General features: G+C 49.6%; 1 protein-coding gene across 2 annotated transcripts; it reads left to right on the top strand.

The window, feature by feature from the left end:
- Alad (aminolevulinate dehydratase) lies at nt 1-10580 on the top strand. 2 transcript variants are annotated; one of them, XM_028779932.1, is made up of 12 exons: nt 1-123; nt 5542-5723; nt 6218-6268; nt 6841-6937; nt 7776-7911; nt 8015-8098; nt 8188-8276; nt 8847-8902; nt 8986-9073; nt 9165-9251; nt 9536-9665; nt 10449-10580. In XM_028779932.1, the coding sequence occupies exons 2-12, from the start codon at nt 5611-5613 to the stop codon at nt 10508-10510; spliced, it is 993 nt and encodes a 330-aa protein (XP_028635765.1). In that variant the 5' UTR covers nt 1-123; nt 5542-5610; the 3' UTR covers nt 10511-10580. The 2 variants fall into 2 exon arrangements, with proteins under 2 accessions (XP_028635765.1, XP_028635767.1); XM_028779934.1 differs by having other exon boundaries at nt 62-127.
- The last annotated feature ends 5197 nt before the right edge of the window (nt 10581-15777 follow it).

Here is a 15777-nt window from a genome sequence, read left to right as displayed (position 1 = left end):
GGCGGGCGGTATGGGAGCCGCTTCCGGGTGAGCCGCCCCGCCCCCACGTGGGCTTGCGCTTTTAGAGCGGGAGAGCGAAGTGTCCAGAACCTCGGCTCCGAGCGGCGGCGAGCAGCGTCCCTGGTAGGTGAGCGGGCGCCGACCTCTGGGAAGTGGCGGGTTGGGAGGACGCCCTCAGAACAAAGCGAGATGTACCCCTATGGCGCTGTGTTCCCGAAGCTCTGACGCTGCAGTGGAGACGCTGTCCCTATGCACCTACTAGAGTGGGCGGGATTCTTGCTGCTACACGGTTTTGCTGCGCCCAGGCTTAGGGACTCAAAGCTGCGCTCCACCCGCCCCCTTTCTCGGGGCTGCAGGGGTAGTCTCGGTTTCTGCAGAGCGCGAGATGTCTGGCAGGCTGGAGAAGTGGGGAAAACAATAAGGGCCGTCTGTACTAGGTCTCTCCTGCTTCTGCTCATTCAGTCATACAACAGCCCATTGAGATCCGCTTAACCCCCAGACCACATAAGACAAGAGATCATGCAGCTTGAAACAAGAGTTTGTCCCCATGCCTTTTAAATCCCCAAGTCACACATTTAACCACCTGGCTACCAGCTGTGGCCAGATCGAGGTTAAACCTCTTTCTTCCCAGACACTCACCTGTACTCTCTGTCCGCTCTTTCATATTGAAAATATGTGTGAACTCTGGCCTTCTAATGTCAAAAGTCATGGTGAGGATTGAGGACTGCTAGACTCCAGAATTTTAGACCGTATTTATGGCTGACCTGCTGTATGATCCCTACTTAGTACCTGCTCTTCTTGGAGTTCACTTTTACAGTTGTTTCATGGAGAAGCTCTCACCCAGAATATTTTAGCAGTCTATGGAAAGGCAACTTGATAGCTTGAAATGGCTAAACCCGGACAGCAGGGGAGATTAAGCCCACACACTAGACAAGGTCTAGTTCTTTAATCCCTCCTTCTAACACTGGCAGGTGACAGCTAGAGTATGCAGGAAATGCAAATGGGCCACTGGGCAGTCCCTCTTCAGAACTGCCCACAGATGCCTTTCCTGGGCTCTTTCCACTTCAGATTTGCCAGCTTTGAACCTTCTACCTAGCTGGCCCTCCTGACTTGTCCCCTCCCTAGCCAGTCCAGAGCCTGCTCGAGCTGGCACCACTTCACTACTATTTATGCCAAGAGCACAGCCTCTGGAATCCTTTGTGGAGCACAACCTGGGAGCCCAGGCCCTGAAGCTCTCAGCTGCTCCCAGTAGCAGGTTCACTCCCAGGTTGGAGGATGCTGCCTCCTAAGGAAGGTGAAACCCTTACAGTCTTTCAGAAAAGCTACCCTGCAATGTCTCTAAGAAACTACCCTCTACAGCGTTCGGTTTCCTTGTCTAGCACATGCTGCTGGAGGGCCCATATTCCTCTCTCACCTCAGGCGGTAGATGGAATGTATGTCCTTCCCTAGGTGTGGCGAAGGGTCACACACTGTACAGTGTACTCATCCCAGCTCAGCATTTGCCATAGATTTAACGTGTCAGACACGCCTCATCATTAATCTGATCCCTACAGCATGCAGGCTTGATAATATCAGCACATTTTAAGTTGGGGGAGGATCTGAAAGGCCTTGCCCAAAGTTATAGAGTCAACTCTGGGATTGTTGGGCCCAGAGACAGTTCTTTCTGCAACGCCTTGTACAGCTTGCTAGCATAGTGAACCTGGCTTAAAATGGGAGAGAGGGTGGCCTGGGCCCCTATGGTCCTGTGTTCCTGTATTCCTCGGCCCTTGTGTTCCTGGGGTTTAAGCTCAAGTTTGCAAACCCCCTTAATTTGAGGAAAATGCCCTGTCCATGTTTGGAAGGACTTCTCTCAAAGCAAAACCCTGATCTAGAACTGGTTCCATAAAACAGAAGCGACTCTGGGCACTTTCCCACTCTGTGGACATTCATTAAGCATCTGCTGTCATACACTGTGTAGTAGAGGACACTGGGCTGGAAGTCAGGGGCCTCAGGTCAGTCCCTACCTCTGCCTTACCCACTGTGAGCTTAAGTGGCCTTCCATCCCATCATTTCTCCTATCATGAGGGACTGAATAGGTCTTTTTTTCTTTTACATTTGCACCAACATCTCTTTCAGTTTTATCTAGTGGCCAAAATAAAAACCTAAATCTGGGCAGGGGATATCTCAGTGATTAAGAGCACGTGTTGCTCTCCCAGAGGACCTGGGTTTGGTTGACTTAACAACCATAAGCAACTCTAGTTTGGGAGAATCATACAACCTCTTCTGAACTCTGTGGGCACTGCAAGCAAATATGTGATACATATGCAGGCATGTAAGCAGAACACTCCTAGCCATAAAATAAGCCTTTAAAAGTTCAAAACAAGCTGGGCAGTGGTGGCACATGCCTTTAATCCCAGCACTTGGGAGGCAGAGGTAAGCGGATTTCTGAGTTTGAGGCTAGCCTGGTCTACAGAGTGAATTCCAGGACAGCCAGGTTTACACAGAGAAACCCTATCTTGAAAACCAAAAAAAAAAAAAAAAAAGTTCAAACCAAAACAAACAAACAAAGCCTAAATCAAAACTGGAGTGTTCTGGCTGGGGATATAACTCGGTGGTGGAGCATAGGGGTTCAGGGGTTCAGTCCCATCACAAGCAAACAGGAGCTGCTGTAGTGTGCCTCCTCACATGCCTCTCCGTTCTTCCCCTCCCTCCTCGCCCAGCCACCCTGAAGTAGAAACTGGTCAGTGCAGCTCCTAGGTGGCTCTCCCAAGTTTTACTTTTAGGCAGATGGCCTATCAGTGTTGCTACTTTAAGCTCCTAAAGGAGCTGAGTGAATGCCAGGGAATGCAGGTGTGGATTCCAGAAGCCAGGGCCTGCTACAAAGTTGATTCTTGGGCAGATGAGTCCAAATATGCGCCTGGTTTCAAAACCTGACTCCAATCCAAAATGGCACTGAGTGAGTTCCGTAACCTCTCTCTCAGCCTCTATTTCATAATTGCTAAGAGTTATGTTGATTTCGAAATGTAACTTAAATGAGGTAAAGTACCACCTTCAGCACCTTGCACCTAGGTAGAGGGAAACCATCTGAAGTCCAGCACAAATTCAGATTCTGGCTTTATCATTAATCAGCTATGTCATTTTGAGCAAATAAATTTTACGTCTTTGGGCTACCTCCTGGCAGATGTGAGAGCCAAATTCTGCACAAAGAGTGTAGGTAAACTCCAATGTGCTGAATGTGTTGTTTGGGAGTCCTCTTGTGTCCTGTGATAAGCCTGGCCCTCCCAGGGGTGTGGTAGCTGGATTGGTCCTTGTGTGGCTCCTGATAACTTCAACCCCAGCAAGGAGGGAAAGGGGATAAGCTGGGCCCCTGAGCTGCTTGGGAGGGAGCTAAGAGAGGGAGGACAGCTAAGCACACTGAAGGATCCCCTGGGTTCTGGGCTTCTTTTCACTTTTAATTTGCTGTAGGATTTTGGGTAAGTACCTGCCCCCTCTAGCAGAGATTCAAGCCTTCCGGCCTCTACTCTCTGTGGCTCTTTCTCTCTCCCTTTCGTTCTTTCTTTCTCTCTCTTTCTCTCTCTTTCTTTCTTTCTTTCTTTCTTTCTTTCTTTCTTTCTTTCTTTCTTTCTTTCTTTCTTTCTCTACTTAGCTTCTTAGTAGCCAAAAGGAAATGTCTAAAATGGAACCGGCTGTCCAACTCTGAGTCCCCTCCACCCTCTTCCTGCCTTGTCCCTGTCTCTGCTGCCCCCTGGGTCAGAGCATCCGCCCTAAGGACAGCCTCCAGGCATCTGCTCAAGATGGCCCTTCCTTCTCCGCCCCCTGGCTCCTGTGCTCCTCTGCTTCCTGTCTGCTCTCCTCAGCAACAGAGTCCCCCTCAAAGCCAGGCTCTGGCCAGGCCAGTGCCTTACTTGCTGCTCAGAACTTGTCCCTGTCAGAACCTCTCCATTCCTTCTGAATGGCCCCCGCTACATCCTCAAGGCTTGAGACCAGTAGGCAATCTTCCTCATTCACTTTCATGAGGTAGCACTGTCTCTACCCCTGCCAGATTCACACATCTTGCAGACCAGAGCCCAAGCTCTGTCTTCTACAAGCTCCTCTGCCCTTCTATCTGGGCCCATGGATCGTGTAGGCTCACGCTGCCAGGTTCTGTAGTATACTTATCAGCCCTGCCTCTAGGGACTGGCCTGTAACTTCCAGAAGGCACCTATGAGGGTGCTATACTGGGCTGACACACACTAGGTGCTCCTGAAATAATGTGACACCCAGGTTTCCTTCAGTCTTCTATCACTTAGTTGGCATGTACTTATTGTCTTGTTCTCAGTGTGATGAAATATCTGCTGTATGCTAGAGTCAGTGTGTGGGGAGAGCTGGTGAGGGAGGCAGACATGAACTCAGCATCAGCACAGTCCCTGCCCTGCAGAAGCTCTGTCAACTAGCCACAAGATAAGCCAGTGCCACAAGGAACTGTTATATAAGAGGGATTGTGAAGTGGGCAAGAAGGGAAGCTACGGTGGGAGAGGGAGAAGGTGGTAGCATGCTTACTTGAGGGAAGGCTGTGCAGAGTGTAGACCTTCTTGGGGAGGGGACAGCGTGGCATCACAAAACAAGTGCTTGCCTAACATGCATAGAAGCCTGGGGTTCCAGTCTCAGTATCACATCATGCCTGGACTTGGGAGGTAGGCACAGGAGGATCAGGAGTCCATGGTCATCCTTAGCTGCATAGGAAATTAAAAAGAAAACCAACAAAATGGGAGGAGGGGAGACAGGAAAGTACAGTACGGGGCACTGATTGGCTGGCGCAGAAGGCTCCTTGGTAGCCGGAGCTCTTTAGAGGCCACTGTACAGTGAAGGTGCATGTGCATGACCCCATGTTGGTCATTATGTGGTGCTTGCTCTCCTTGGAACACACTGAGCCTAGTGCCTCAGCCCACATAGCCAGGTTTTAACAGTGCTTTGTACTAACAGCAGAATTTCCAGGGCATTTTACTTTCTGCTTATCTAAAATTCTTGCCAAGCAAGTTTGAGGCCAGCCTGTATTACATAGTGAAACCCTATCTCAAAAATAACAAAACCTCAGGCTGGGGCTATAACTCAGTCGTTGAATGCTTGCCTGACATGTGCAAAGCCCATGGGTTCAATCCATGACATCACAAAAGAACTAACATCTGAATCCGTCATAATTGTGGGCATTTTTCATGGAGTAATTGAAGTTTAAATGCTGCAGTGATCAGTGCCTCTCAGAGTGAGCACAACAAGAATTGTTTTCTCTTTTATTCCTAAATTTCCTAGTCTTTGCTAAGACACAATTTAAAGTTACTAGAAAACTAGTCTTTTGTGTTTTGTTTTTTAACTAGCAGTCCTGTGAACCATGGCCCAAATGCTATTATTATTACACTGAAATTGCTCTGAAGGTTCTACAGGTCTCCCTGCCTTACCTTGCCTGGAGGGGCAGCAGTTGGTAAAACCACACCATGGGTAGCACAGGCTGGAGAGGGGGTAGGCAGGACCAGACGGGACCCCAGGCACAGGGGCTATGTGTCTTTTGTTTCCTGATGCCTCCTACAGAGCTGAGGCTGCAGCAGACACCCCAGGAGCCTAGACTTCATCTAGCGGACTGCTCTGTGTTCCACAACCATGCATCACCAATCCGTTCTGCACGGTGGCTACTTTCACCCACTGCTTCGGACCTGGCAGACCGCCGCCTCCACCGTCAGTGCCTCCAACCTCATCTATCCCATCTTTGTCACGTGAGTCCCCCAAGCCTAGGATCTGTCTAGGGAAGGAGGACATGTGTGGCTGGAATAGGCATCGGGATTGTTGGGAAGAGGGGGGCCTTAAAGCGGGCTGTAAGTGAAGCAAGGTTTTGTGAGTGGCCTGAGATAAGGACAGTAATCTTTGGAACCATACTAGCCCTGAAAAGAAGATGCTAAGTCTTGGCCAAGGTCACTTAAGTCAGAATGTATCTAGGCTGGGACACAAGGACCCTGCAACTTCAGAGTCTAAGTCCTTCCTGTGGCTGCTGTTCTTTTACTACAGTTGCTTTCACTGTCACACCATAACTGTTCTGTTGTTATTTCAGACCCCAGGCTTGCCCACACGGGGGAGCCACATATAGGATCCTCCCCCTCCCTCCATCTCTACTTCCATGTCCCTTCCCAGCTTCCATTCCATCCTTCCCAGGCACTGTCACCACGGGCCCTTCCCACAGCCACCAATCTATAGCTCTCCCCTGTTCTTACAGAGATGTTCCTGATGATGTCCAGCCTATTGCCAGCCTCCCGGGAGTGGCCAGGTAGGAGGCATGGTGGCTGTCAAGGGGATGGTAGGAGGAGGGGTTTCACGGGTGAAAGTACCAGGAAATAGATGCATGCCCAGCAGGTAGCAGATTCAGAAGGGTGCCGTGGAAAGAAGGATTTCATGGGCGGCTAAGCTGTTAGCCAGTGCAGATGGCAACCTCATGAAGTGAGAAGCATTCTATCATTGGAGACACTGTGACAGAGGCTGCTACAGGCAGAAACTGGGCTTGAGATGGGACTTGAGTAAAAGCCCCGGAGGAGTCACCCACAGCTAACTCCATAGCACTGCTGTTTGTGACCTCGTTTGCCCACTTCCGTGGTGGGTATCTTATTGCTTATCCCTGGACTGTGGGTCTTGCACCCTCCTGGTTCCTGCCCAGCTTGGCTCTTCATTGAGGATTTTACTGAGGGGCTCCCACATGCTAGCAAGCGTGTTATCACAGAGCTGTAACCCCAGCTTCGGCTTTTAGCCGAAGCATTGTTTGAAGGGGTGGAGGCCTGGGCAGGGAACCTGTTACCTTAGCACTTCACACTTCCTTACCCCACCCCACCCCGTCTTCTCCCCCAGGTATGGCGTAAACCAGCTAGAGGAGATGCTGAGACCTCTGGTGGAAGCTGGCCTGCGCTGTGTCTTGATCTTTGGTGTCCCCAGCAGAGTTCCCAAGGTGAGAAATGGAAGAGTTGAGAAGGGAAGGTGATCCGGACTTGGCAGAGGCTCGGTCTGAAAGTGCTTGCTGCTCAAACTTGCGGATCTGAGTTCAGTCGCAAGACCCATGTTGAGAAGCTGAGCAGTGCATGCCTGTCATACCAGCACTGAGGAGGCAGAAACGTGTGGGTCCCTGGGGTTTGCTGGACAGCTAGTCTGCCTAAATTGGAGAGCTCCAGGTTCAATAAGAGCCTGTGGCATGATGGTACACATCTGTAATCCCAGCATGAGCCTGCGTGTCTCTGAGTTCAAAGCCAGCATGGTCTACATAGCTAGTTCTAGGCCAGGCAGAGCTACTCAGTGAGACCATGTCTTCAAAGCAGAGAAATTGAAGGTGAAGAATGATTAACACAGACACCCAGCTTTGACCTATGGTCTCTATGCACACATGCACTTGTGCACGTGCTCACACAGACACACATACATGCGAACACATGTATACACGTATAAGGAAGGAAGAAGGAAGACAGAGTCAGGAGGGACTGAAGTACTATACTCACTGTGTCCTTGCTCTGCCCTGTGCCAGCTTTGGGGCCACAGTTACATTGCTGTATTGCCTGCCTTTGGCCCAAGGGCAGAAAGCTCATAAGTAGGACTATGACCCCTAACTGGGTGAGTCAAGCCCCCTCTCCAGGCTTCTGCTGCCCTCTCTACAAATGGGGACAGTCCAGTGCATCCTCATCCAGAGTGTGATGGGATGCAAGGAGAATGTTGGACCTGGTCTGCGATGGCAACCACCACACTTTCTGAGAAGCATCTGTAATAGATACACCACCTTGTCCTTCCCCTGCCTCCAGGATGAACAGGGCTCTGCAGCTGACTCAGAGGACTCCCCAACTATCGAGGCTGTCCGTCTGCTGAGGAAGACCTTCCCTACCCTGCTAGTGGCCTGTGACGTCTGCTTGTGCCCCTACACCTCCCACGGCCACTGTGGTGAGCTCTCACATCCCCTCTCATCCAAGCCCAGCTTTCCTCCAGGGTGGGCACGTGCAAGGACTCAAGGCGCACTCCCAAATCTATCCATCTTGTCCCCCAGGCCTCCTGAGTGAAAATGGAGCATTCCTAGCAGAGGAAAGCCGACAGCGGTTGGCAGAGGTGGCACTGGCCTATGCCAAGGCAGGTGAGTGAGCCCCCTAGCAGTGGGGACAGGAAGGTGGCATAATGGGGCCGAGAGATCCTGAATTCTGAAGGTCACCCTTTGTTTTTCAGGCTGTCAGGTTGTCGCTCCATCAGATATGATGGATGGAAGAGTCGAGGCCATCAAGGCTGCCCTGCTAAAACATGGACTTGGCAACAGGGTATAGGCTGAGGGCAGGGAGGGGAGTGGGGATGGATGGGGGGAGAGGGCCTGGGCCAGCCCTAGGAGTATGGCTCAGTCAGTAAAGCACTTGTTTGCAAAGGTGGAGACCTGAGTTTAGTTCCCCCGACCCATGTAAGAAGCAGGCATGGTGGTATATGCTTGGAACCCCGGTGATGGTGAAGTGGAGCTTGCTGGCTCGCTAGCCTACCCTTCGTAAAGTTCTAGGCCAATGAGAGATACCTGTCTCATACAAAAGGTGGGTGGCAGCTGAGGAACGCTGCTGAGGTTGTTCTCTGAGCTCCACATGCATATGTACACGCATGCATATGTGCACACACATGCATCCACACATGAGCCCACATAGACACGGTGAATCACAGAATTGAGAGCAATGCTGGATAAAGCCTTTGGGATCCATCTCAACCTCAGATAGAGAGATTAAGGCCTAGTGTTGGATGAGACTGGATTATACGTCCCTTACTTGCTTCCTGAGGACCTTTCCCTGTCACTTTACCCCTGGGATTCGGGAAGAGCTGACTCAGCCTAGACCCCATTGTCTTCCCTATAGGTCTCTGTGATGAGCTATAGTGCCAAATTTGCCTCCTGTTTCTATGGTCCTTTCCGGTGAGTGGCACCAGCAGTAGTCTGTTAAATACCTGGTCCGTTCTCCTGAAGCTGGCCCCCATCATTGTCATACTCTCTTGCAGGGATGCAGCTCAGTCAAGCCCAGCTTTTGGAGACCGACGCTGTTATCAGCTGCCTCCTGGAGCCCGTGGCCTGGCCCTCCGAGCAGTGGTGAGTGATCAGAACTTAAGCCCCACATCCACCCACTCTGCCCTGTCCTGTCCCTGTCTCAGGCACTGCCAACACTTCACCTCATCCCTAGGCCCGGGATATTCAAGAAGGAGCTGACATGCTTATGGTGAAGCCGGGATTGCCCTACCTGGATATGGTGCGGGAGGTGAAGGACAAGGTGAGCTCAGACTGGGGCTGGGAGAGCTTGTTCCCACAGTGGGCCCTGAATGGGGGGGAGGGGGTCGAATCAGTCTCTGAGCCAGAAGCAGTATGACCCTGAACAGGAGCTCTCTCCTCCCATCCCTGCCTAGGTATCGGCTTGTTCTGCCATGGCTCACAGGAGCCTTTGGACGGCTGGACAGTTTCTGAATGAGCTAGGCTATCATCAGGAGGCAGTGAATCAGAACGGGGCAGGGAGGGAGAAAGGGACAGTCACTTGAACCCATGTGTCCTTCTCTGCAGCACCCTGAGCTCCCCCTAGCAGTATACCAGGTGTCGGGAGAGTTTGCCATGCTGTGGCATGGAGCCCAGGCCGGGGCCTTTGATCTCAGGACTGCTGTACTGGAGGCCATGACAGCCTTCCGTAGAGCCGGTAAGCAGGGGTGGGGTTTGTGACCTGTGTCACAGGGACAGATGGGCACTGTGCCCAAGGTCTGAGAAGCCTTGATTCTTTGCCTGGAAGTTCTGATCTCCAGACACGGGTAGAAAAGCAGATGTAGAAGGGTGGAACAAGTATGCAGTGATCACAGAAACAGGACCTCCATAGAGCTCTGTGGTTATGAGAAGTTGGGCCAAGCTGCTTCTATAAATCTTGGGGTCCTTGTCCGTACCCGGCACATATTTGTCCAGAAGATTGGCTGAGATAATATTAATATGCAGTGTATGCTTAGTACCCCGTAAATGGGAGCAGGTTTGGTTACTATCACTCACCATCCTGATCATTCAGGCTCCACAGCTAGGGATTTAACAGCAGACTCCCCACCCATTAGAAAGGTCCACAAACACAAGCAAATTGGGCACTGTAGCTCATCACTGAAACCTATGGGGAGACGATGGGTCTGAGCTAGGTCGGCCCTGGCTGCGTGACTGGGCAGGAGGAGAAAGGAACTCGGCTAAGACGTAGAGTCTGTAGTCTGGTCTCCGTGCTGCACTGGACCTTGGTCTCCCTAGACCAGCAGAGCATCCAGGCTTGTTCTCGCCTGCTTCTTCCTCTGCACATGCCATCTATCAGCAAATCAAGGCCCAGAACAAGAGACTCAGCCATAGGATGTGACACCAGGTTGTGCCTCTCTGTGGTGGTCTTCGTCTGCCCAGCCCTAGTCTCCCAACTGTGCTGGTAGCTGATGTCACATCCCTCCTGTTTTTGTTTCCACAGGTGCTGACATTATCATCACCTACTTTGCCCCCCAGCTGTTGAAGTGGCTGAAGGAAGAGTGAAGGACTTGATCTTGACAAAGCTCCCTGGGCTTTACAGAAGGGAGAAAGTAAAAGTCTTCTTAGAACTGTGCCCTGTGCCCTCTTCCTGCCCACGTTGCTGGCAAGGTGCAGCACCCTGGGTGGTTTGCCAGCATGCTGAACTCCCACTCACAGCTGCATCCTTCCAGGCCCTCCAAGTTTCCCACTCTGGCTCAGCCCCAAGACCCTCCTCTGGTGTAGCTTCAGCTTGGGAGGATCCAAGAGCCTGAGGCACAGGCTTGGGGCTCTCACAAGAGGAGAGCAGTTGGATCTTGAAACCTAAAAAGTTATTCATTAATGAGGATCAAAACCCAGAAGCAGCAGGAATTCCTGGCTGCAGGAGATGCCAGCATCAAAAAGTCTGTGCACAAGACAGTTCCTGAGAACCTCTGCCCAGGGCAATTTGAACACAGCGGGACATGCAGCAGTGTGTCTCTGTAGAATTCGTGCAGAGAAAGGGGAGTCAGATAAGATGTCACAAAGCAGCTGAAATGATACATGCTTAGAAGGGAAAGTCCAAGATAGACGCTGTCCCTGAGTTGAAATCTTAAAAGGACAAGAGGACCAGCAGACGTGCTCAGCGACCCCTTTGGTAGGAGGAGCTTGGCAGTCCTGGAGAGCAGTCAGGGAAGAGCAAGGTGGATAACAGACTGGAGGTTGGAATAGTTAATTCTACCCTGACATTTTGTTTTACATCTGAGGGGCAGCCATCTTAAAGATTTGGCGTTGTTTGGTTTATTTTTCTCCACTAAGTACCCCTGGCCTCACCCACCCATCTAGGCAAGCACTCTGCTACTGAGCTGTACCTCTAGCCCTTCAAGACACGTTCTGAAGACCAGACTAGAGATTTTCCCGGAGGGAAATAAGAGAACAAGAGAGGATAAGGCTGACTTTGTGGGTTTCTGAAGCTGCCTGGCTGGCTTCAGTTCATTCATCTGACATGACACCCATACTGCAGCTAATGACAGGGCCATTTGCAGGCACACCTGACTTCAGAGGTGGAGGCCCTGCTCAGCTCCAAAGCAAGTTCAGCTCCGACTCTAAAGCGATGTCATTTCTTTTTTTTTTTTTTGGTTTGGTTTTTCGAGACAGGGTTTCTCTGTGTAGCCCTGGCTGTCCTAGAACTCACTCCGTAGACCAGGCTAGCCTCAAACAAACTCTTGAACTCAGAAATCCGCCTGCCTCTGCCTCCCAAGTGCTGGGATTAAAGGCATGCGCCACCACAGCCCAGCGAGATGTCATTTCTAAGGTGCAGAACTAATTAGATAACTGGTAACTCCTGCAATCAGACTGGTCTAACACTTGGTGGCTTTCCTTAGAGCTGTGAGTAACTCACCTTAAGAGCTGATCCTCCTACTTCTCAGCCTTCTGTTAGGTAGCCACCAAAATCAGATCCGTCCTAAACTGTCCCTTGGGTCCTGAGCATAGAGCATTTACCATCTGGAACCCAGATCATTTAATTTAAGCCAGGGCTTTACTAGACTAGACATGTACTATCCTGGCTGTTAGGCAGCCTCTGAGCTCTGCTTAAAATGATTCATGTGTTAGGGAAGGTTTTCCTAGGCTGTCCCAGAACCATCATCACTAAGCTGTTCAGAGAGCCAGGAGATGTGCTACCCTGCAGGTGCCACAGTCCAGGTGTGTCTAGGAGCAATGGCAAATGGGAAGGTCACCAGGTCCTGATCTTCAAAGGATTGGAAAACAGTTCCCTGAAGGACTGATGTTTTGATGAACAACTAAGCTGAGACATAATTGACCAAGAGCCTTCCAGAGAAAGAACCATTGTGCAAAGTTCCTGGAGCCGAAACAGCTGGATGAGCACAGGGCTGGTGTGGCTGCCACAACAGGAAGAGTACAAGAACGGGTGTCCTGGAGATCAGAGTCACAGTCCAAACCGTACAGGGGCTTCCATGCTACATTCTTCTAACTTTATCATAAGATCAAAGGGCACTTCAAGGATGCCAACAGGGGAATGACCATGTTGTGTTTTTCTCCTAGTAACACCATGGCATTGTGCAGATGTTTGAATTGCATGGTGACCATAGGGATGCAAAAAAGGAGGTGGATTTCGGGTATAATTAGTTAAATTAGACAATGAGAGATGAACCTGCTTGTCTGAGTGGCAGGTGGCCCAACCATTTAGTGGAGAAAGCAGATTCAATGTAGACTGAAGGGCTAAGTTTAGTTTGGGGTCCTTGGCAATGAGGAAGGTCTATCTAAGAGATTAGGGCACTCCCCTAAGGCTACTCCCGTCTGTTGCGGGTTAAAGGCTACAAAGAAAAAGATGTAACATTTTGACCCAGTTCCAAAGCCCCTACCCTTAACCACTCATGACACCTCCCAGTGAGGGGGCAGTGAGAAGGATGGCTGGCCCCTCCTGTGTGACTAACTGATATAGGAGGAAGATCTTGGAGCCTATTTTCCCCTAGAGTCAGGTCTTGTCACCTGAAGTGTCCACTTGGTGGCAGCCACCCATATCTTTACAAACAAAGCAGGCACAGGCAGACACAGCTTGCACCTCGGGAGTTGAAGCAGAAGGACTTCCTGGACTTTAAGACAAACCTAAGTTGCAGAGTAAGATCCTTTAAAATCAGGAAGAGACTGAAAGTCATCTGAAAGGGTTGTAGTTGACTTGTGGATCTGCACCCCATCTTTAGAGAACTAGATTTTCACAGTCTGGCAAGGCATATTAACAGCCTTCCAGATGTCAGGCAGTGGGTGTCCAGGGACTCAGTGAGACTTGGTTTTCTCATTCCCCTCTCAAGTGTGCCAGTTTAGGCTGTAGTTTGTCCCTTTGGGAGATATCATAATCACTCATTTAACTCCCTAAGAGTGGAGAAAACCAGGTTTCCAGCTAGTCATCCCATACAGACTGCCAGTCTAGCACAGGAAAGGTCTGATTTGTGGCAGGCCTGATTCTGGGTACTCTTAGTTGCAGGGGCTGAAACCCAGTTCAATAGAAAAAAAAAAAAAACTGAACTGGTTTGCATGCCTAAATCTTGGTAATGTCAGATGTGTGTCCCTACATCACAGGCTTTTATCTCTTGGCCTTTCAGAGGCTTTATTGTTAGATAAGGCTTCCCAGCCAACAACATGACCCCTCACTGAAATAACCCCTAAGATTTGTAATCCTGAAGAAAGACCCATTCTGTCCTGTCCCTGCCATAACAACTCTGGAGATCTGTGATTGTTCTGCTTAGGTCACATGCCCACCATTTGACTCAGTCACTATGAGCTGGACAGAGATGGGTGACATGGTTGACCTGCCCCATTACATAAAAGGCTGACAAGGCCTTGGCTCTGGTACCAAATGGTCCTCTGCCTGGAATGCTTTCCCCTAAATCTGTGTGTCTGTCTTTTTATGTTCTGTTCTGTTCTGTCATTTCCTCAAACCTAACCCAACAATCTCTCTAAACTCACCCTCTGTATTCGGATTACTGAATACAACAAACCAAAATAATAGCAGATTTAAAAAGGTTTTCTTCTTGGAGCCGCTGAGTTGACTCAGCAAGTGTAAGTGCTTGCAGTGCAAGTCTGACCTGAATTCAACCCCTGAAGCCTACTGTGGCAACAGTGGTCAAGTCCAAAACTTGACTCTGCCCATCACACCCCCACTCTGGTACTCATGTATATATTATTTACCTCTCTAAGCAACTGGGGCTGTGTTGCCAATTGGTGCAAACAGGAGGATTGATCTCAGCTTCTGTCTTATTCTGTTACATCTCATAATCAGAGATAGTCTTAGCTGAGTATGGAGGCACATTCTCATAATTCCAGCACTAGACAACTGGGTGGGAGGATCACGAGTGTCATCCTAGGCAGTGTAGCAACCACTCTGACCAAGTCACATGTGTGAGCACCAGTGGGGTGGAAGCATTGAGACCTCGTAAGTCCATCAGAGTCCTAACATTGACAGGTAGATGAAGCTCATTGAGAATGGGGAACATTTGGAACTAGTTACTAGTATGGCCATTTCAGAAAGCTGGCTCTAGCTACTGAAATGAAACACACTTACTGATGGTATCCGGGTTAAAAACACCTAGTTATCAAAAACGTACACTGATGTTTTCTGGGACACATTCGAAAGGTTCACACATGCCTGCTGTCCTCAGATACTTAGATGAAAGGATCATGAGCCCAGACAATGGAGACCAATCCAAGAGAAAGTCAGTCATGATGTTTTCTAATATGTGTGACCATCTCAAACTGGAACTAACCCAAATGTCCATCAGCAGTGAGATGAACTCCATTCACATTACGAATGAATGAACAAGACAGCCACACAGTGTGATGTGGATTAACCTTAATAAAACAGATGCAAAGGAAGATTCAAGAACATGCCTGCTGTGTTGTTAACACTTACCCAGCTCACAAACAGCTGAAACTACAACTGAGTCCAGGAGAGGGCTGGGGACAGGTCCGTGGTAGAAGGGCACTTGCCTTGTCCTGGTTCGATCCCAGCATCACACACACAAAGAAGTGGGTCATAGTGGCTCATGCTTGTATCTCAGCACTTAAGAGGCTGAGGCAGGAGGATTGCTGTGAATGAAATGGAGCAGCCCCATATTTCTGGGCCACTATATGAGATCCTATATCAAAAAGAAGGGGCAAAATGGGGCTTCTTGCTACAGTTGGGGGATAAACAATTGAAAACAGATGCTCTAGGCATCTAGATTGGAGGGGGGTCTGGGTAGCAGTTGCAAGACTATATATTCACATTGTGAAAATTCAAAAACATACTTTTATTTTTTTCAAGATGTAATCTTACTATGTAGCCCTGGCTGGCCTCAAACTCACAGATATCCTCCTGTTCTCTACCTCTTGAATACTAGGATTAAAGACATGTACTGCCACACCCAGCTAATAAATTTTTTTCTGTATGTTTTAACTAATGTTTTTTAAAAAGTAAATGAAAAATTAAAAGTAATGAGAGATATGTGGCTGGCAGGTATATCTCTGCCTGGATTTCCCTGTGGCTTCAAAAGGAGACTCAAGGAGGGAAAATACTTCATATAAGAAACTTGATTTCCCAGCCAGGGGGGTGGTGGTGCATGCCTCTGATCCCAGCACTTGAATTTTTGAGTTCAAGGCCAGCCTGGTCTACAGAGTAAGTTCCAGGACAACCAGGGCTACACGGAGAAACCCTGCCTTGAAAAAACAGACAAGAGGCAGGGGTTGATTTAATTTTCCAAAGAGAAAAACACCACAGGCTAGCATCCGCATAGTAAAAAGCCAGGGGGCATAGGATA

Source organism: Grammomys surdaster, unplaced genomic scaffold (genome assembly GCF_004785775.1).
Source record: "Grammomys surdaster isolate TR1022 unplaced genomic scaffold, NIH_TR_1.0 363, whole genome shotgun sequence".
Taxonomy (NCBI): domain Eukaryota; kingdom Metazoa; phylum Chordata; class Mammalia; order Rodentia; family Muridae; genus Grammomys; species Grammomys surdaster.
The sequence above is the reverse complement of the archived record's forward strand: the minus strand, read 5'-3'. Positions and strand labels throughout refer to the sequence as shown.

Excerpts from the sequence above, each read along its gene's own strand:
- Alad (XM_028779932.1), top strand. The coding sequence starts at position 5,611 with ATGCATCACCAATCCGTTCTGCACGGTGGCTACTTTCACCCACTGCTT. Across the intron at positions 8,099-8,187 it reads ACTGGCCTATGCCAAGGCAG|GCTGTCAGGTTGTCGCTCCA; the intron begins GTGAGTGAGCCC and ends TTTGTTTTTCAG. Across the intron at positions 9,666-10,448 it reads GACAGCCTTCCGTAGAGCCG|GTGCTGACATTATCATCACC; the intron begins GTAAGCAGGGGT and ends TTGTTTCCACAG.